This window comes from Saimiri boliviensis, chromosome 12 (assembly GCF_048565385.1).
Source record: "Saimiri boliviensis isolate mSaiBol1 chromosome 12, mSaiBol1.pri, whole genome shotgun sequence".
Lineage (NCBI taxonomy): Eukaryota > Metazoa > Chordata > Mammalia > Primates > Cebidae > Saimiri > Saimiri boliviensis.
The window spans coordinates 19778355-19799352 of record NC_133460.1 but is presented as its reverse complement, the minus strand read 5'-3'; the positions used below and the strand labels follow the sequence as shown (position 1 = coordinate 19799352).

Here is a 20998-nt window from a genome sequence, read left to right as displayed (position 1 = left end):
TCCGTACACAGTGTACTCCCTCCATCTCCCTACACAGTGTATTCCCCCCACCTCCCTACAAAGTGTACTCCCCAAACCTCCCTACACAGGGCACCTCCCCCGACCTCCCTACACCGTGTACTCCCCCACCTCCCTACACAATGTCCTCCCTCCCACCTCCCCACAAGGCACAAGTCCCACAACAGGCAACCCACAGCCCAGCAGCAGGGTGGGGCAGGCCCTCAGGTAGCATCAGCCTAACATTTGGTTCATTTCGAGCACGGCAGGTGTTAAGTGGGGATCTGAAATGTGCCTCTCAGAAGCCCTGTTTTAAAGGGTCCAACAGCCAAGTCAGACTCACCCTAGCCCAGGAACTCGGGGGTCCCCATTCCAGCCCAAGTGGTCTACCACCCCTACTCAAGAGAATGCAGGAGAGCCCCTCCAGACCCCCTTCTCCCCAGGTCAGTCAAATAGGAAAGAAACCACCCCCAAGAAGTCTGTTACTCTGACATCACGCGGACCTGGGAGGACGCCTCACCTGGGTTTCCCAGGTCAAGTCCCCTAACCTCTCTCAGCCTCGGCGTCCTCATCGCTAAGCTGGGGTCATAAAATCCCCAGGGCTTCAGTGAGACGTACATTGGATTTGATGCCAAAAGCCCAGTGCACAATGCATGGTAGACCCGAAGGCCTCAGTCACCGGTCACTCCTCTTCCCACCCCAACCACACTGCTGAGCCCCACGCTGCCTGGGAACTTGGAACTTTTCTCTCACAAGCCAGATGCCAGCCCAGCACTTATTTCCGGGTTGGCCTTGGGAGAACAAGAACCAGTTGTCACTAGAGCTGCCCTGAGTGAACTGGTGACACATCCTCCCAGCTTCACGGTGGCCCAGATGGCAAAATAAGGACAGTTCCCCTGCCCTGCAGTTTCTAGAGTGAGAGATCACCTGTGACCGTCTCACGCGGGTTCTGGGGAGAGCAGGAGACTGCTAGCTGGACCTGGGTGAACCAGCAGTTCCAACAACTGCTGCCCACCCAGAGGGCCCCTGGACCACCACACGTCTCAGTGGCATGGTATGTCCCTGCACCTCAGCCCCAGGATCACTCTCCTGCCATCACGTCCTTCCAGGGACAGGCCCCCGGACATCAGCTCCGAATCACACTGCCTTGTTTCTTGCCTTCCCTCTGCAAGTTGGGTGTCTCATCAGCTTGGCTCAGCCCAGCAGGTGGGTATAGAGAGAAAGGGCACCCCGAGGCAGGACGCATAACAAATCCCCACTCCATACCCCACCATGCCAAGGTACGAGTCCCATTTTACAGCGTGAACACTAGAGGCTCAGGGGAAGGTACCTGCCCAGAGTTCCCCACCTAGAAAGTTGCAGAGCCAGGAAGTGATTTCAGATCTTTTGATCTGAATCAACTGTTCTTTTCTGCTGAATGCACTGACAGTGGAAGACAGAGCCTGAAGGCCAGCCTCAATGGTCATCTGGACCCTTCCTTTCCTCTCCCCAAAATCCAACCTATGATCAAGTCCTGCCAGCTGTGCCTCGGAAATAAACCACGCAGCTGTTTTCTCTATCCGCTGCCGCCATCCTCAGGTTGCAGTGTCTGCAGGCTGCGCCTTCTCCCAGGGCTTCCCGCTTGCCCAGTCAATGCCCTCCAGCTGCCCCCACTCAGCCGGGCCCCAGGCCAGCTTTCTACTCCGGCCGCTGAGGCTGAGGCCGAGGCCTGTGGCCTGCAGCCCTCTCATCCCTCGTTCCAGCCGCAGTACCACCCGCTGGCCTTCCCTACAGATCACACCAGGCCCTTTCCTACCTTAGGGCTCCACGCGGGCCACTGGCCTGATGGAAACGCTCTTCCCCTGGGCTCCTGCAGGCTGCAGCCTCTGCACCCTGAACGTGTCTGGACAGGCATCGGCGTCTCCCAGCCCTCGTCCCATCTGCTGCAGACCCCACGCACAGCCTCTCTCCACCTCACTGTTCCGTCCTTCTCCTGAGGCCTACTGCCACCTGAACTAACCTTCCTTTTCCTGTTTGCTAAGCATTTCCCTGCCCATCACCCTCCTCTGGCCTCTAGACAGTGAGCATGACGATGGGGATCATGTGGGCTTCATCTGCTCCGTGTCCAGCGCCCAGCACACAGCCCCACTGAGCCCTGCCAGGGCCCCGGCCTGCCAGCCTCCCGCTCTCCAGCCTCATGATCCTTGCACCATCTTCCCTCTCAAGAGGTCACTCCAGGCCTAGCTTGGACGTTTCCCAGTGAAAGTGCATCTGAGAAAGGCCGCTACCACCCCGTCGCCTCTGCCTCCTGCCCCTGTTCCTAGCAGCCCTCTGAGGCCACTGTCCACCGCTGGTAAGAGCTCGCTGGAATGTGTCCACCGTGACTAATCCCTGGGACACCCTACCAGTCCAGGGCTGAGACAAAGGTTCAGGCAGCTTATCTCATGGAGCCAGCTCTCCAGGAGGGAGGCAAGTGCCTCTTCAGAAGGAAGGAAATTAGCTTAGGACAAGTTCTGCTGTGGAGGGAGCCAACTGCAGGCTGGGCTGCCTCTGGGGCCTGGACACACTGGGTTCCCCTGCTCCACTCCCCATGCTGGAGGCGAGAGGAGGCCAAGCCCCGAACTTACCGTCAACTTCCTGGTTTCAGAAGCTTCCGTTTTGCCTGACTCGCGATCAATCTCTTCCTGCAAGGCCTTTCGCCTCACCTGCGCAAGGATTAAAGAAGAGGGCCGTCAGACACAGAGGTCTTCTTCAGGCTTAAACCAGGACAGAGACAGGCCGGGGGAACGGCACGTGGGAAGAACTAACACAGCCTGACTGTGCTACCAACAATGGGAAGCTGGTGTCAAAAGTATCCTCTCAGCATCTCGAGGGCTGAGGTCCCTTGGCCTACACTGCGCAGGCTCATTTATCCTCTTTAGTCAGGGTTTCTTAAGAAGGAATTTTCCTAGAAACTGAACCTCAACCGCCTTCACCGTTAGAACAGTTTAACAGCCATGTGACGTGGAGACCTTCCCCAAACGCAATGCCAAGGCAATGCCTTCTTGTGCAGAGGACACCATTGTTAACTTTTGTGATGATAAAAAGTGTCTTCTACAAAGAAAACAGGCTGTAGAGCCAGGCAGAGGTTGGTTTGTATGTAGGTATTTATTTACTGAGACAGAGTCTTGCTCTGTCGCCCAGGCTGGTGTGTGGTGGTGCAATCTGGGCTCAAGACAACCTCTGCCTCCCAGGCTCAAGTGATTCTTCTGCCCAAGCCTCCCATGTAGCGGGGACTACAGGCATACGCCACTGCACCTGGCTAATTTTTGTATTTTTAGTAGAGAGGTGGTTTCGCCATGCTGGCCAGGCTGGTCTCGAACTCCTGGCCTCAAATGATCCACCTGCCTTGGCCTCCCAAAGTGCTAGGATTACAGGTGTGGGCCACCACGCCTGTCCAGAGGCAAGTTTGAATCCCAGCACTGCCATTAACTAGCTGTGTGACCTTGGGTAACTCACTCCACCTTTCTGGTCTATTTCTCCACAATAAATGGACCTATCAGCTACCTTAAAGCGTAAAGAAAAACAGAAATATCAACGGAAAGTACCTAGTAAAGCACCTGGCACACAGTAGTTCCATCTTATACATGGTTGCTAGTATGGCCCAAGGCCACCCTGGCACACCGATTCAGCGAGTAACTGCTGCCATTTCTTAGGCACAGACATGAGGTGGCCACTGCTGACTGCTGCACAAACATGACCTCATTGGTCCTCACAGCAACCTGTGAAGGTCCATGCTGTCATGATCCCTACTTCACAGAGGGGAAAAATGAGGGTCAGTGAGGTTAGTGCCCACCCAGGTCTCCCAATCAGTAACTGTCTAACACCAGGCCTATATGGTTACCCCTATGTCCTGGCAGGCCAGAAAGTCCACTTCCCACAAGGGATGCATTTGCCAGGGGATCTGGGCATGACAGAAGCGGAAGCTGATTCACAACAAAACTTCTCCTCTACATGCTCCTGAATTAGCCCAGGGGGTGGCAGCCTGTGGACCTGGCTGAGCATGTGTCCACCTGCTCAGCTGCAGGGTGTTAGGGACACACTCCCCACATCCTGCAGCAAGTGGGGATGGCCAATCGGCCTCTTGGCCACAGCCACGGCAGCCGGCGGCAAGGCCCCCAGCATGAGAATGGGGAGGGCACGCACTCCCTGCCTGAGAGGTGTGCATTGAAGGCTGGCCCAGTGGCCTCTGCAGTCCCTGGTGCCCGAAACCAGGATCATGGAGCCAGCCTGGCAGACGGCGAGTGAGACTCCAGGGGGTGGCAGGAGGCAGCAGAGGGCCTGAGGAGGGTCCGGGCTATACCTGGTCTATGTGCGCCTCGTCCATGTTGCCTTTCTTTTCCAACACCACCTCTAAGTCCGTGTCTGCGTCCTGCAGGAGAGGGCAGAGCTGGGTAAGGTTCAAGTTCACGATGAATGTCCTCTGCCCCTGCACCCAGCCAGGGTGAGATCATGACAAAGTCCAGAAAAGACCTCAGAGCAAGGCATCAGCCTCGGCCTTCCCACCTAGAAACATCTCATAGTCGGCAAAGCCCTTCCCATCCGTTCTCTTCCACAATTCTTCTCCAAAACATGGTACTAACCTATTTGACAGATGAAGAAACTGAAGTTCAGACAGGGAAAGGAACTAAAAGGTTATCTCAGGGACTGAGGATTCTAACCACATCTAACCCAGGGGACAGTGAGGAGGGGGAGGGGGAGGAGGAGGAAAATACAAAGCCCAGAGCTGAGGAAATCTCGTACAGGCATCTCCTGCTACCCAAATCTATTTGATCTACAAGCTGTGTATACTGAACTCTGATGGTACTCAGATAGCTACAGATACTACGCTATCTCACCTAACTTGGTTCCTTAGTTTTGGATAGCAAGTGGCAAGAGTTCAGAAAGCAAGGGATTCCTCTGAATTCATCAGACCCCGACTGCAGAGAGGGACAACTTAGGTGGCTTCAGCAGCAAAGGATACCTATCATTATCAACGATACTGCATAAACCCCTGGATATCCGAAGCTAGCTAAACCATCTTTCCAATTGCATGCAATAAACTCCCTACTCTGGCTGAAATCAACCAGGGCTCTGGCAGCTCAAAGTATGAGAACTCATGCATGTGCAAACACGCACACACGTGCATACACACCCCTCCCAAACCCCACCCTTAATTCTCCAGTGGCAGAGTCCACTTCCGAAGGAAAACCTACCTCCTTCCAAGGGTCTCCGGCTACCCCACTCTCTTTGCTCTTCTTTTTCTTCCTTTTCAGCGCTGGCTCCTCGATGACTGGCTGCTCTACCTTCTTCTTGGACTTCATCTTTTTCTTCACAGGGGCCTTCGGGCCATCTCCTATGGGGATGTACTCCGGAACCTCAACTTTGACTGGCTTCTTTTTCTTTCCTCTCCTAGGGCTGCTCTCCATGGACCTGGAGGGCTGAGAGTGGCCTGGGAGGGCCTCTCCCTCCTGGTGGATTTTTTTTTTCTTTTTCACTTTCTCACTGTGTTCCCTGGGGCTCTTCTGCTTCCGTTTCTGCCCCACGACTGCCTGTTCCTTACCCTCCTTCCCCACTGAGCAAGTGTCCCCAGCATCCCCGGCCTCACAGACCCAGGGGTCCCGGACTGAGACGGCTGTGGGTTCCTGGGTCCCTTTTTTTTCCTTCTTGTGTTTTTTGAGCTTCTTGCCAAATCTGGTTTCCTCCTTACCCTGTCTGGGGTCTGGGGAGGTTTTCAGTCCAGAGGCATGGGACGTGGCCACAGGTGACTTCTTCCTTTTCTTCTCTCCACTGACGAACTCTAAGTGGCCAAGTACCTGCTTCCTGGGGCTGCGTGACTTCTCTGTCCGCCTGGCACGCAGCATGGTCTCAGACTCTACTTGCTCCTCACAAAGCGTGCTGACGCTCTTCTTTTTCTTCTTTTTCTTCACCAGAGGCATCTCAGGTGCCTGCCCGTGAACCGAACTCTTACAGGGGGATGTGGCTCTTATAGGACAAACATCAGCAAAGTAATCTTCATTGTTTAAAACTGAGCGCGGAGTCTCTGGTTCTTTGACCACTTTCTTCTTCTTCTTCTTTTTCTTCTTCTTCTCTGGGAGCCCAGCAAACAAGTCTACTTTGTGTGTCTTGGTGATCATTCCTGAAAAAAGAAATGGTATAAGTAACCCCTATACCAAGCCATCCTGTGTTCAATTCTACTAAGCAATTGCCAAGAACCATGTTTCTGTGAGCGGGTGGTCTAAGTGTTAGGGGATAGGGAAAATGGACATGATTCCTTTAGAACAACAAAAAAAGAAACACAATAGAAACAGCATAAATTTTAAATACAGACAGCCCTAGGTTCACACCTAAATGGCTCTCTCACCTTAAGTGAATCAGCTAACCTCCCTGCGCCTCAATTTATCCATCTGGAAAATGGGGGAACACCTGCTTCCTCAAAGGGATGTTGGAAGAATAAATGTGATAATCCATGGAAAGCGCTTGGTACATTGTTAATTCCCTTTTTCTTTTTTCGAGAGAGAGTTTTGCTCTGTCACCCAGGCTGGAGCGCAGTGGTACGATCAAGGCTCATTGCCACCTCCGCCTCCTGGGTTCCAGTGATTCTCCTGCCTCAGCCTTCCCTGAGTAGCTGGGATAACAGGCACCTGTGATCATGCCCAGCTAAGTTTTTCTTTCTTTTTTAATAGAGAAGGGATTTCACCATGTTGGCCAGGCTGGTCTTGAACTCCTGACCTCAAGTGACCACCCGTGTCAACCTTCCAAAGTGCTGGGATTACAGGCATAAGCCACTGTGCCTGACCTAGTTTCACTGTTTTTAAAATTTCAAGTTGATTGCCAACACTGAATGAGTCACAATGATACACAGTACCTAGGGTGCCCGGCTTGTCTTGGACAGATGTCATGGAAACACCTGTGAGAATGGGCTGGGGTCCTCAATACCCTTCAGCGTCCAGCTGGGCCACTTCTCTCACTCCAGTCCCCAGCCAAGTTCCTGCTGCTCCCTGCACTAGACATTCCCAGAATCTAGAAGCAAAATATCCCCTCACAGGAGGTTAGGATTATGGGAGAGAAAGGAAAAGCTTCTCCATCCTGCAGCCCTCCTCAGCTTCAGAACCTAGAGGGTCCACACTGGAGCTAGTGCACTCTTAGCAGCTTCAAAGAGCCAAGCCAGGCCTGAGCTACTTGTCAAGTTCATTCATAACCCACTCCTGGAGCACCTGGAGAGTCAAGGGAATAACTACACTCACTCATTCATTCCTGTCTACCCTGTTTCCTGGTTTATTTTCAGTGTCCTACTCAGTGCCTAGCACATTATCAGGTGCTCAATACTCACTGAATGAATTCATGCTAGAGATGCAGAGATGAACAAGGAAACACATCACCCATAAAGCAGCAAGTAGATGTAGGAGGGAATGAGGCGTAGTAACAATGATACAGGTGATGAAAGCAAGGACAGTGGTAAGGTCAGGGAGGTGGAGGTTATGTAACCTGTCCTATCAGTTGTCAAGAAAATTTCTGAAGAATAACTGCAGGATGGTGATATTAATCCCTAAGACAAAGGTACTGAAGGCAAGCGGCTGAAGGGCTGAGGGGAAAGGCTTGATTGGACAGATGCTTTGGAGATGTTCACAGGACAGATGAATATATGGAGGAGGTGTTTGGGTGGCAGGGGTGACATAAATTTAGGAAGATATGGGTGGTGATTAAGCCTTGAACACAACAAGCCTGAGACAAGATTTCAAGAAATACAGTAGTCCCTTACCAAGAACCAGCTCGGCCAGGAGACTCCCACCCAGGACAAGCTGAAGGTGCAAGGTAGAGCAGCACTGACCCAGATAGACAACAGCCTGAGAGTCTGCAACGCTTGCAGTCTCCAGGACTGAAAGCCCTGGGCAGAGATCCATCCACGTATTTATTTGCTCTTTTACAGGTGATTCGTATTAACACACAGGTGTTTTCAATATACACAGAACTCAGGCATATACCAGGTAGGCAGCTGTTGCCTGCCTATGACTAATTACAAACTACAAGCATCCTCCACAAAGGAGTCATGGTAAACCTAATGGTCCTCAACAGTGCCTCAAATCCCAGTTTCCCTTCCCAGGTTTCAGTTACCCCTGGTTAACCCTGATCCCAAAATAGGTGAGCACAGTACAGGTGAAGATATTTTGAGAGGGAGACCACATACATGTAACTTTTATTACAGTATACTGTAATTATTCTGTTTTATTACTAGCTAGATAGTTGGTAATCTTTTATTGTACCTTTTCTTGAGACAGGGTCTCACTCTTGTTGCCCAGGCTGGAGTGCAGTGGCATGATCTCGGCTCACTGCGACCTCCACCTCCCAGGTTCAAGCAATTCTCACGCCTCAGCCTCCCCAATAGCTGGGATTACAGGCAATATACTACAGGCTCGGCTAATTTTTGCATTTTTAGTAGGGACTGGGTTTCACTATGTTGGCAGGCTGGTCTCCAACTGCTGGCCTCAGGTGATTCGCCCACCTCGGCCTCCCAAAGTGCTAGGAATACAGGCGTGAGCCACCATGCCCAGCCCTCCTGTGCCTAATTTATAAACTTTGTCATGGGTAGTATACACAAGAAAAAAATATACTTAGGGTTCAGTACTATTTGTGGTTTCAGGTATCCACAGAGTGTTTAGAAACGTACTGACCGCGGATAAGGGGAGAGCGGGACTATTGTACTGGCATTTAAATAAGCGGGCAGAGGAAAAGTGGCTTGCCAAGGAGAAAGTGCAAACCTATAAAGAGTGTAGCCAAGAAAGCCAAGACGACTTCTGATAGGGGAGTGGCCAAGAGATCTGTCAAGAACAAAGAATCCACCTGGAGGTTGGGGTGTCAACTCAATCTCCTTCTCTCCCCATCTCTGCCACTTAGAAAATTATTGCATCTTCCTCTCTATCTCTGCGACCAAATGCATTCACTCTTTCAAGGAGAAAGGAAAAGAACATTACAGTGCATCTCCTGCAAACATAAACGCTTTCTGCAAAAAGCGCCCTTTAAGTTCCCGCGGCAGCCATGTGAGGATCACAGTGAATACCCGACCTTAACAAGCTCCAGGGACTTTAATGATTCACTTGCCCTAGGTTCCAAAACCAGCAAGTGGAAAACGAAGATTCGAATTCCGCCCACAGGACTCCAAAGCCTGTGCAGCAACACCCCACTCCCCCGCAGGATCACCAGTAGGACGCGCGGGAGCCAGGAAGTGAGGTCTGTGCCTCTAGGAACGCCAGGGGCCAAAGCCTCCGCAGCAACAGACAGGGAGGGATTACGTGCGGTCCCAGGCCCGGCTCCGAGGCGGGAAAACCTCCTGGAGGCGGCGGCCTCAGGCCGGGGCGGGCGCACACCAACCGGAGGGGTAGGATTTGGGAATGTGGGTGGTCCGCTTTTCCCTCTCTTCTCCGGGGTGCACTTCCCCAGGGGCAAACACCGAGGCCGCCCGCCTGAAACACGCCCTGGCACTCACCCGTGGGCCAAACTTCCGCGCCTCCACGTGAGAGCCCGCTCCGCCGTGACCCGGAAGTCCACTTTGAGTCGCTGGCCCACCCTCTCCGATTCCGGCTTCTTCCGGGTCGCGGCCTTCCGGCGAACGCGGTTACCTTGGAAACCGTGGCCATGGCAGCGCCGCGGCAGGTCCCCAGCTACAATGTTCAGCACAAGCCCAGCAGCTCTGCAAACTCGTCGTTCACCCGGACGCCGGTGCACAACTTGTCTCTCGGGTCCCGCGAGCTGCCTATCTCGCCATGGCAGGTCGCCGAGCCGTCGGGCAAGAATCTGTGGGAGCAGATCTGCGAGGGTAGGCAGCCCGGGCTGGCCGAGAGGGACGGGACCCGGGCGGCTTGGCGGGGGCCGCGCTGGGGTAGCGCCCTCTGTGCGCCAGGCGGCTGACGTGCTGGGCCGCCGGGCAGCTGCGCCACGGGCCCGGGCTCCGCATTTTACACGGGGAAACTGAGGCTTGCAGAGTCTGGCCCAAAGTTACGCAGCGCGGCCTCCAACCGTGATCCGTAGTGAGGTCAAAGGCAAGGGAACCGCGAGGGAAAGCAGAATAAAGAGAACTATGCGGCGTGGACCAGCAGTTTCTGAACCTCGTTTAGTGAACGGAAAAGAATTGCTGGGGCGGGGACGGGGATCTGGTTAAAAACCAGGCCCCGCCCACAGAGAGTCAAATTGGGAGTCAGGGAATCTGCACTTTTTTAAAAAGAGCACCCCCGGCCGGGCGCCGTGGCTCACGCCTGTAATCCCAGCACTTTGGGAGGCCGAGGCGGGCGGATCACGAGGTCAAGAGATGGAGACCATCCTGGCCAACATGGTGAAACCAGGTCTCTACTGAAAAATACAAAAATTAGCTGGAGGTGGTGGCGCGCGCCTGTAGTCCCAGCTACTCGGTAGGCTGAGGCAGAAGAATTGCTTGAACCCAGGAGGTGGAGATTGCAGTGAACCGAGATTGTGCCACTGCACTCCAGCCTGGTGCCTGGCGACACAGCAAGACTCTGTCAAAAAAAAAAAAAAAGAGCAAAAAAAAAGCACCCCAGGTAATCCTAACGTAGGTAGACGGTGGCCCACACGTTCCGTAACCATGGTGTGGACAAACGGTTTTTAGTCCTTTCTTGCTTCAAACCTTCCTTAACCTCCCCAAACGGAGGTTAGCACATCTTCCTTTGTGACCCTACTCAGTATTCTTTACTTAGGTTGGGCAAATTATTTAACTTATTACCCTGTCTGCAAAATGGTAATAATAATGGCACCTATTTCAATGGTGTTAGGAAGATGGAACCAGATAGTCATAAAAAGTGCTTAGCAAACTGCCTGATTGTAGGAATGCAAAACGTTTATTGGGCGGGGGGTGGGGGGGGGTGGGGGGGTGGGGAGGGGGAAGCTGCTTGATTTACAGAAAGAGCTGCGTAAGCATTAGTTCTTACTGTGCAATTGAGGAACTGAATTTCTTGTTGGACTTAATTTTTCTTTTTGTGAGACGGAGTCTTGCTCTGTCGCTCAGGCTGGAGTGCAGTGGTTCGATCGCTCACTGCAACTTCAGACTCACGGGTTCAAACAATTCTCCCGCCTCAGCCTCCTCAGTAGCTGGGGTAACGGGAACCTACCATCATGCCTGGCTCATTTTTGTATTTTTGTAGCGAAGGGGTTTCACAGTGTTGCCCAGGCTGGTCTTGAACTCCTGACCTCAGGTGATCTACCCACCTCGGCCTCCCAAAGTGTTGGGATTAGAGGCGTGAGCCACTGCAGCCAGCCCTGACTTAATTTTAATAAATATAATGACTGGGCGCGGTGGCTCATACCTGTAATCCCAGCACTTTGGGAGCTGAGGCAGGTGGATGACAAGGTCAGGAGTTCGAGACCAGCCTGGCTAACATGTTGAAACCCTGTCTCTACTAAAAATACAAAAATTAGCCTGGTGAAGTGGCGGGTGCCTGTAATCCCAACTACTCAGGAGGCTGAGGCAAGAGAATCACTTGAACCTGGGAGGTGGAGGTTGCCGTGAGCCGAGATCTCACCGTTGCACTCCAGCCTGGGCAACAGAGTGAGACTCCATCTCAAAAATAAATAAACAAAATAAATAAATAAATTTATTTAAATATCCACACGTGGATAGTGACTGCTGTATTGGACAGTGCAGGTCAGTAAATGTTTATTGAATGGGAAAAAAGAATGAATGCACCAATATATGTGATGACTTGAAAGCAAGTGGAGAATACAGAGAAGGAAGAGAATGGTAGACTCAGTTGATAGATGCCCTCAAAGGCTGTCTACTTTAATGCCTATCCAATACTTAAATTCCTTCTCCAACATTGCATCTTACTAGAAAACTCTCTTTCATTTTGGATGTTCTCTTTGTCACTTTCACCCCTGGGTCCTTACCTCTTGGTGCTATGACTCAAGGAGCTAGTCACTCTCAATACAAAGAATCTACTCAGATATTTAGCCAGGCATGGTGGTGCATGCCTGTAATCCCAGCTACTCGGGAGGCTGAGTCAGGAGAATCACTTAAACCCAGGAGGCAGAGGTTGCAGCGAGCCCAGATACCATTGCCTCCAGCCTGGGGCGACAGAGCGAAACTCTGCATTTAAAAAAAAAAAGAAATTAAAAATAAAAATCTGCTTAGATATTTGAAGTTAGTTATTGTGGCTGTCTTTCCCTCATAGCTTTTACTTCTCTACTTCTCCAAGGCAAACAGTTCTTTATAATGCCATTAGAGTATTATTGGAAAAGTTACTCAGCCTCATCCGTAAGAGATGGATAATGGTTATACGTATCCCACAGGGCTGTTGTGGGGATCAAGTAAGATAATGTATGAAAAGGTGCTTAGCACGGTGCCTGGCATTTAAAAAGTAGTCAATAGGCTGGGTGCGGTGGCTCACACCTGTAATCCCAGCACTTTGGGAGCCTGAGGCAGGCAGATCACCAGGTCAAGAAATCGAGACCATCCTGGCCAATACGGTGAAACCCCATCTCTACTGAAAATACAAAAAAAAAAAAAAAAAAAAAAAGTAGCCAGGCGTGGTGACACGCCCCTGTGGTCCTAGCTACTCAGGAGGGTGAGGCGGAAGAATCGCTTGAACCCAGGAGGCAGAGGTTGCAGTGAGCCACGATTGCACCACTGCACTCCAGCCTGGTGACAGAGCAAGACTCTGTCTCAAAAAAAAAAAAAAAAAGTAGTCAATAAATGTTCATTATTGTTGACAAAGAAACATGCCTTGTGTTGTATATTACAAACTGAGTTTATTTTGGTCAAATAGGCCTGTAGAGAGAAAGCAAAGACAAAGGGTTTTGGTGCTCTCTGAAAAGCAAGTGAATTGATGCCACTATAAAATGATAGAGTTACAGAATGAGGCCAGGTATGGTGGCTCATGCTTATAATGCCAGCACTTTGGGAGGCCAAGGCTGGTAGATCACCTGAGGTCAGGAGTTGGAGACCAGCCTGGCCAACATGTTGAAATTCCATCTCTACTAAAAATACACAAAATAAGTCGGGCGTGGTGGGTAATCCCAGCTACTTGGGAGGCTTAGGCAGGAGAATAGCTTGAACCTGAGTGGCAGAGGTTGGAGCGAGCTGAGATTGCACCACTGTACTCCAGCTTGGGTGACAGAGTGAGACTCCGTATAAAACAACAACAACAAAAAAAAAACAATGAATTTAATGAGGTCAGCATTGGTGAACTATACACATGGACACTGCAATGATTATTTTAATCTAGATAAACCCAATTCTTAAACATCTAACAAATGCAATATTCTATAACATATAGTAAATTGAGTTTGTCACAACAAACATGAAAAAACAGGCTTTGTAGTAATCCTATCTGTGAGGTTAAGATAATCTCCATTTAAAAGACAAACTGTCATAGCAAGCAGACCTGCCAGAAACTCAATTTCATGAAGACAAAATACAAAGTGGGTAAATATCTAACTTACACAGACCTTAACCAATCTGATTAGTGTGCTTTTCTATGTATGTGCATGCCCACCACTATAACTTACTTGTAAATATCAGTTTTCTCCCTCATCTTTCTGGTGACAACTGAGAGCTTTGTATTCTAAAAAGCAATTGTGTTAGTGTCAATAAACTCCTTCCCTGCCCACACTTCTAATCAAATCTTATAATAGTTTGTGACTTGCTGGGTTCATGGTTTTAATCAAGACAATCAAAGCGTGTGGGGCTTACACTTTCCTTTTTTTTTTTTTTTTTTTTTTGAGATGGAGTCTGGCTCTGTCACCCCAATTGCAGTGTAGTGGTGCAATCTCGGTTCACTGCAACCTCTGCCTCCCGGGTTTGAGTGATTCTCCTGTCTCAGCCTCCTGAGTAGCTGGGATTACAGGTGCCTGCCACCATGCCTGGCTAATTTTTTTGTAGAGATGGAGTTTCACCGTGTTGATTAGCCTGGTCTCAAACTCTTGACCTCAAGCAGTTCACCAGCTTTGCCTCCCAAAGTGCTGGGATTACAGGCATTCCCATTTTGATAATTCTGTGATTACTCTTATCAGTATCCTCACCATTGTCTTTGGTGCATCACTTAATCAAACACTTTCTGGCCTCGTCCCCAATGCTGTTGTAAAATCTGGCCTTTGATTTCACCTGCCAGATACCGACATGAATCAGTTGTTAATCAATACCTGTTCCTTCAGCACAGCCACTGAGCAAGCTGGAGAAAGATGACCCCAGCTGGCTCTCAGCACTGCTCAGCAATCAGCATCTCTCACTGCCTTCTCCCATTGTCTGTGTCTACTAGTCCAAGTTTCTAACCCCCCTTGAAATGTTCTGTGATACCTCTCAGCATAGGAGGCATTCACTGAGAAGTCAGCGGTCAGGAGTGGAGAGGGAAGTCCTCTAACATCCATCTGTACACGTGGAAGCAGCTCTCACCCTGCTACCTGCTGCTCAGCTCTCCATATTTACCATCCGCTTGCTATTCCAGGATCCTGTTAACTCACCTCCTCTACTACTCCTTTAGCTTCTCTACTAGCCCTTCCCTCCAAACACCCCTGGCTTGTCATCTCAGGAAGAAACCTCCACCTTGACCCCATATTCTATTCCAGCTCCTATCAATCTCTCCTCCCCTCTCAGGAAGCTTCTGGTAAGAACACACTGCCCTTGCCCATACCACTTTCATTCCTATTACCTTATCAACCCAGGGCAGACCAACTTCTTCCTCATTTCTCTAAAGAAATTGTTCTGAAGCATTGAGCCAACTTGTACCTACCGGGGCTGGGAACTGTTTTAAATGCTGGGCCAGGCATGACATGACTGCAGGCACTGTTTGGACGTCAACAACTTACTCTCCATCTCAACAAATGTTATTGTACTTCACTCAGCTGCCCAGTCCAGCCCTTTGTTTTTTTTCACGCGATGGACTCTCTCTGTTGCCCAGGCTGGAGTGCAGCGGGGCGATCTCTGCTCACTGCAACCTCCACCTCCCAAGTTCAAGCAATTCTCCTGTCTCGGCCTCCTTAATAGCTGGGATTACAGGCACCTGCCACCACGCCCGGCTAATTTTTGTATTTTTAGTAGAGACGGGATTTCAGGTTGGCCAGGCTGCTCTCCAACTCCTAACCTCAGGTGATCCGCTCCCTCAGCCTCAAAGTGTTGGGATTACAAGCCTGAGCCACCACACCTGGCCTGCTTCCCTTTTGCTTTCCATGGCCCCACTCTCATTCGTCAGTCATTATAGATTTTACCTGTTTAATATCTCCCACCATTCCCACCCTGTCCCCCCTCCCCCCCCGACCCCCCCAGTCTTCATGTCTGCTGCCTTAAATCAGGCCCTTAGCATGCCCCCTGCTTGGATTGCTGCTGCAGCTTCTTGAGGCAGGCCTCCTTCCAGACCATATTCCACCTGCTGTCACAGGAACCTCTCTAAAATTCAAATCTAATCGCATCATGCTGTGACCTACAATGATTTTCATAGCTTACATGATAAACTCCTTAGCTTAACCCTTAAGCTTCTGAATGATCCCATCTCTGTTTACTTTTCTTGGGTCATCACATACCATTTACCCAAATCATCCTAATGGCAACCGTTTATTGAGCTGCTATTTGTGTGCCAGGCATTGTGCTAGGTACACGACTTCTCATGTAAGCCTCACAGCAACAGATGAGGAAATTGAGGCTTAAAAGGTTAGGAAACTTGCCCAAAGTAAGTGGCAGGGTCAGCTTCAAACTCAAGTCTGTTTTGACTATCAAGTTCAAACCCTTGAACAAGACACCAGCATGCCTTTAAAGCATGGACTGGGAGCACTGGATACATGTTAAAATGCAGCTTCCTGGCTGGGCAAGGTGGCTCACGCCTGTAATCCTAGCACTTTGGGAGGCCAAGGGGGCTGGATTGCCTGAGCTCAGGAGTTCGAGACCAGCCTGGGCAACATGGTGAAACCCCATCTCTACTAAAAGACAAAAAAAAAGTTAGCCAGGTGTGACAATGTGCTCCTGGAGTCCCAGCTGCTCGGGAGGCTGAAGCAGGAGAATGGCTTGAACCCGGGAGGCGGAGGTTGCAGTGAGCCAAGATCACACCATTGCACTCCAGCCTGGGTGACAGAGCGAGACTCTGTCTCAAAAACAAATATATAAATGAAAGGCAGCTTCCTTAGCTCTGTCCTCCCTAGCCTGATGGGCCAGACTCGGTGGTGGTGAGTCTGTGAGCTCTGCGTTTTAAATAAGCACTTCGGTACCACTGTTGTGTACTGTGTACGTGGAGTCACACAAAACTATTCCTCCAGTGCACCGTACTGTTCCTCTCCTCCATGCCTTTGCACAAGCTTTGCCTCTTCCTGGAACATCCCTACCTTCTCATCTCTCTCTCTGAAGACTCAACCCAAGTAGCCCCTCTTCTGGAAAGCCTTCTGTAACTCCTCAGGCCAATTTCGGAGCCTCTTCTTTCCCCTCCTCTAGACTGTGGTTGAAGCCCTCTATGGCAGCATTCCACATCTCATAACCCCTGGTTTATCATTCATCCCTTCTCCGGAACATGAGCTCCTCTGTCCTGTTCATCTGGCTCTCCAGCAACCTTGTACACCCTGCCACCATAGTAGAAGCCTGCCAAATGTTCATCTGATTCACTTCCAGCATCACCTTTCTGCTCCATCCCCTTCCAGCAGGCTACTGTGGGCCAATCCTACATTTTAATTCATCAGGAACACGTTCAGGTGCAAATAGTAGAAAACCCAACTCATAATGGCCTAAACGAAGATGTTTAATTATTCTCCCATCCCAGAAGTGAGAGGGGAGAGGGTTCAATTGTGGTACAAGGGCTCTACTCTGCCAACAAGATTCCAGGCTCTTTCTGCACTGCTTCTCCTAAAATGTTGCTTTTGTTACGTAAAATGAGCAACCACTTTCACTTGTTCATAAGGTTCATTTAATATGCATATAACATTAAATTCTCCTAATCAATTAATGTCATTTATAACCATTGGTAATTGAAAGATTGTAAACATTTATACATTTAATACACCCAATTAAAATTTTTTTTTAATTTTTATTTTTTTGAGTCAGGCTGTCACTCAGGCTGGAGTGCAGTGGTGGGATCGTGGCTCGCTATAGCCTCAGCCTCCCAGGCTCAGGTGATCCTCCCACCTAAGCCTCCCAAGTAGCTGGGATTACAGGCAGGTGCCACTACACCCAGCTAATTTTTATATTTGTTGTAGAGTCAGGGTTTCACCGTGTTGCCCAGGCTGGTCTTGAATTCCTAGGCTCCAAAAATCTGCCCACCTTGGCTTCCCAAAGTGTTGGGATTACAGGTGTGAGCCTGTAATTCATGCCTGGCCCCTGATTTTCTTAAGCGTTTCTAATGCAGAACAGAGCAGATAAACACATTTTTCTAAGCACCAAAACAACTTTTGTAAATTGAATTAATTACTATGGTAAATCAAGTGGTTTTAAAGAGTTCAGTACTCCACAAACTTAAATTCTTTTATGCCTTTCAATGTAAAAGTATCAGCCTGTAATCACATTTCAGATTGAAATCCAAAACTGACATTATCAAATATGTTACATTCTCTCAAACATTACAGAAGTTTTAAGTAACAAATATATTGGATTGTCTTGAAAGCAAAGTATTTCCCCATACTTCATAATTCTATATAATCATTTCAACTGTAATGTCTTTTGTGATCATATGAGGAAGAAATTTGTATCTTTTCCATTAAAGTGAACTCCTGAGAGATTTCACTGGAAAAAATATAGTAACAAGTAATAAAGAAATGCAAATAAAAGCAAAACAGCATTTTTTTCTTTTACAGGTGTTGAAAATTTTTAATGTATAAGATTGATTAGAGAAACAGGCAGTGCCACTATTAGGAGTACAAATGGTTGTAAACTTTTTGGAGAAAAGCTTGGCAATTTGGCCCAAATTTTAAATTTTTTTTCCCTTTGATAGAAAAAATTCCACATCTAAGAATTAATTATACCAAAATACCTCTTTATGGATCAATGATATTTGTATAAAGATGTTCTCTGAAACATCATTTATAATAATAAAATACTGGAAATAACCCAAATGCCCATTAAGAATATACTGGTTAAATAAATATGGCACATCATGTATGTAGCAGCATTGAAAGGAGACCCATATTTAACACCTAGAATGGTTCATGGCAGGTGATGGGCTTACAATAAATATAAATGAATGAAAAAGACATCAAAAGTAACTTACAATATGGTTTCTTCTGTTCATCCATCCATTCATTCATTCTGCAAGTATTCTGTGGGGAAATAATGGTAAGACAGACAGAGCCAGGCATTTCCCTCCCCAAACAGATAATCTATTAGAAAAGATAGTCATTACCGGCCAGACGTGGTGGCTCAAGTCGGTAATTCTAGCACTTTGGGAGGCTGAGGCAGGTGGATCACTTGAGGTCAGGAGTTCGAGACCAGCCTGGTCAACATGGTGAAACCCCATCTTTACTAAAAATACAAAAATTAGCCAGGCATGATGGCGGGTACATGTAATCCAAGCTATTTAGGAGGCTGAGGCACAAGAATCACTTGAACTCAGGAGGCGGAGGTTGCAGTGAGCCAAGACTGCACCACTGCACTCCAGCCTGGGTGACAGAGCGAGACTCCATCTCAAAAAAAAATTTTTTTGGTTGGATCTATTCCATATCTAACAATGGGTTTAGGGTTGCAACAGGATTAATTGTGACTTTTACACTCTACATAAGACATCCCTGTGTTATTTGAAATTTTCTTTAAGTATGTCTTGCTTTTATAATCAGACAGAAAATAAATGTATGCATTTTAAACCCAAATAAGCAGTTTTCACACTGTATCAGTGGTTCCCAAGGCAGCTGGAGAAGAAGGGTGAATTTACATGCATGCCTGAGAGGAAAAAACATGGTAGAGCTGAGGCTGGTACGCTAGGCAGAATTCTAAGATAGCCCCCAAGAGTCTTGCCACCTATGCACACACCTCAGTTATTCAATCAGACACTCATCCAGGTATGACAGGCTATTTTCCAGATATGTTTAACGCTTTTAACTAGCTGATTTTAAATTAGGGAGGTTATTGTAGGCGGGCCTGACTTCATCAAGTGAGCCCTTAAAAGAAATTAGAAGTCAGAGATTCAAGCAGAGCAGATTCTCCTGCTGCCCCTGAAGTAGCCACAACCAAGTTGTGCATTACCCATGGCAAGAACCTGAGAGTGCCTTTCGAGAGCTGAGAGGGTCCCCAGCTGACAACCACAAGAAAGCAAGGACCTGAGACCTCAACCACAAGAAACTAAAATCCTTTTTTTTATTTTTTTGAGACAGAGTCCCATTCTGTCACCCAGGCTGGAGTGCAATGGTGAGATCTTCATTCACTGCAACCTCCACCTCCCAGGTTCAAGTGATTCTTGTGTCTCAGTCCCTTGAGTAGCTGGGATTACAGGCATACACCACCATACCCAGCTAACTTTTGTATTTTTAGTAGAGATGGGTTTTCACCATGTTGACCAGTCTGGTCTCAAACACCTGACCTCAGGTGATCCACCCACCTCGGCCTCCCAAAGTGCTGGAATTACAGGTGTGAGCCACCGTGCCCGGCCAAGAAACTAAAATTCAATGACCAATAAGTCTGGGAAAAGATCCCAACCCTCAAAGATCATAGCTTTGGCTGTGATACCCTGAATTCAGCCTAGTAAAACCCTGATCCATTCTTAGACTCTTGACTCAAGGGAATTGTGAGTTAATAAATTCATGTTCCTATAAGTCGATAATTTGTGCTAATTTGCTACACAACAATAAGAAACAAATAGAGTTGGTATTGAGAAATTACTTGCTTATGATCTGCAACCTGACATACTTGTCCCCAGCCGGTGCTTAGGAGTTTTAAAAAAAAAGTTGAGAAGCGGAGGAAATGCTGTACTGTCTGACAAGTAACTAGGGAATCAAATAAAACTGGTGTCCATATGACTGTATGCCATCCATACCATCTTGCCCATAAATTAATTTTTCCTCATGACTGCAAGTGACCCTACAATTGCCTTGACAGCACTGACCTTTCCAGAAATATTTTTATCACTGTTTGCTTTCGAGATGTAACGAATACAGGCCATAAGCATTTTCTGTTTCTCTCTCAGTCCTAGCTGTTGCAAACCTGTGGAACTTATGTGGACTGCTCTTTGTGTTAGCCTGTCCTCTGCGTGTGCTCAGTGTCTTCCCGTAACGAACCTTCACGTTCTCTTCCTCCCTTAATTCCTTTTCATCATCTTGTCAAAACCTGAAATTGTGTCCTCTAGGAAACAGTCTCAGACTCTTACATAAAGCCTCAACTCTTTCATGTGAGAGGCCAACCATCTTTTACCAACTTCATTTTTAAATTAAATTTATTTACTTAGAGATGGAGTCTCACTCTGTTCCCAGGCTGGAGTGCAGTGCTGAGATCTCGGCTCACTGCAACCTCTGCCTCCCGGGTTCAAGCAATTTTCCTGCCTCAGCCTCCTGAGTAGCCAGAACTATAGGCACCTGCCACCATGCCCAGCTAATTTTTGTATTTATTTGTTTATTTATTTTTGAGATGGAGTTTCACTCTCGTCGCCCAGGCTGGAGTGCAATGGCGCGATCTTGGCTCACTGCAACCTCTGCCTCCCAAGTTCAAGTGATTCTCCTGCCTCAGCCTCCCGAGTAGCTGGGATTACAGGCATGCATCACCACGGCTGGCAAATTTTGTATTTTTAGTAGAGACAGGGTTTCTCCATGTTGGCCAGGCTGTTCTCAAATTCCCGACCTCAGGTGATCCGCCTGCCTCCACCTCCCAAAGTGCTGGGATTACATGTGTGAGCCACCACGCTCGGCCCAATTTTTGTATTTTTAGTAGAGACGGGGTTTCACCATGTTGGCCAGGCTGGTCTTGAACTCCTGACCTCAGGTGATCCTCCCGTTTTGGCCTCCCAGAGTGCTGGGATTACAGGCATGAGATACTGTACCCAGCCTCTTACCAACTTTCAATATCATTAAATGTTAACTTTATATTACATTAAATGTTAACCTGTCATGGGCT

At 48.6% G+C, this 20998-nt stretch overlaps 2 protein-coding genes across 9 annotated transcripts in view; one reads left to right on the top strand and one right to left on the bottom strand.

The window, feature by feature from the left end:
* The window catches only part of KNOP1 (lysine rich nucleolar protein 1), a 93589-nt gene extending 83960 nt beyond the window's left edge, over positions 1 to 9629 (bottom strand). For all 5 annotated transcript variants that reach the window (XR_745156.3, XM_074381982.1, XM_074381983.1 and 2 more), the window contains exons 1-4: positions 9479 to 9629; positions 5211 to 6133; positions 4319 to 4387; positions 2604 to 2681 (exon numbers count right to left, since the gene is read on the bottom strand). Coding sequence is in view for 4 of the 5 variants with exons in the window: in XM_074381982.1 (XP_074238083.1) it covers positions 2604 to 2681; positions 4319 to 4387; positions 5211 to 6133; positions 9479 to 9629 (1221 nt within the window). In the remaining variant the exon portion in view is untranslated. The remainder of the gene's footprint in view (positions 1 to 2603; positions 2682 to 4318; positions 4388 to 5210; positions 6134 to 9478) is intronic.
* Positions 9592 to 20998, top strand: part of IQCK (IQ motif containing K) — a 149733-nt gene continuing 138326 nt past the window's right edge. For 3 of the 4 annotated variants that reach the window (XR_012512764.1, XM_010340739.3, XM_074381984.1), the window contains exon 1: positions 9594 to 9808. Coding sequence is in view for 3 of the 4 variants with exons in the window: in XM_010340739.3 (XP_010339041.1) it covers positions 9628 to 9808 (181 nt within the window). In the remaining variant the exon portion in view is untranslated. Of the gene's footprint in view, positions 9809 to 20998 lie in introns of all 4 variants that reach the window. The other variant, XM_003930143.4, reaches the window with a different exon arrangement.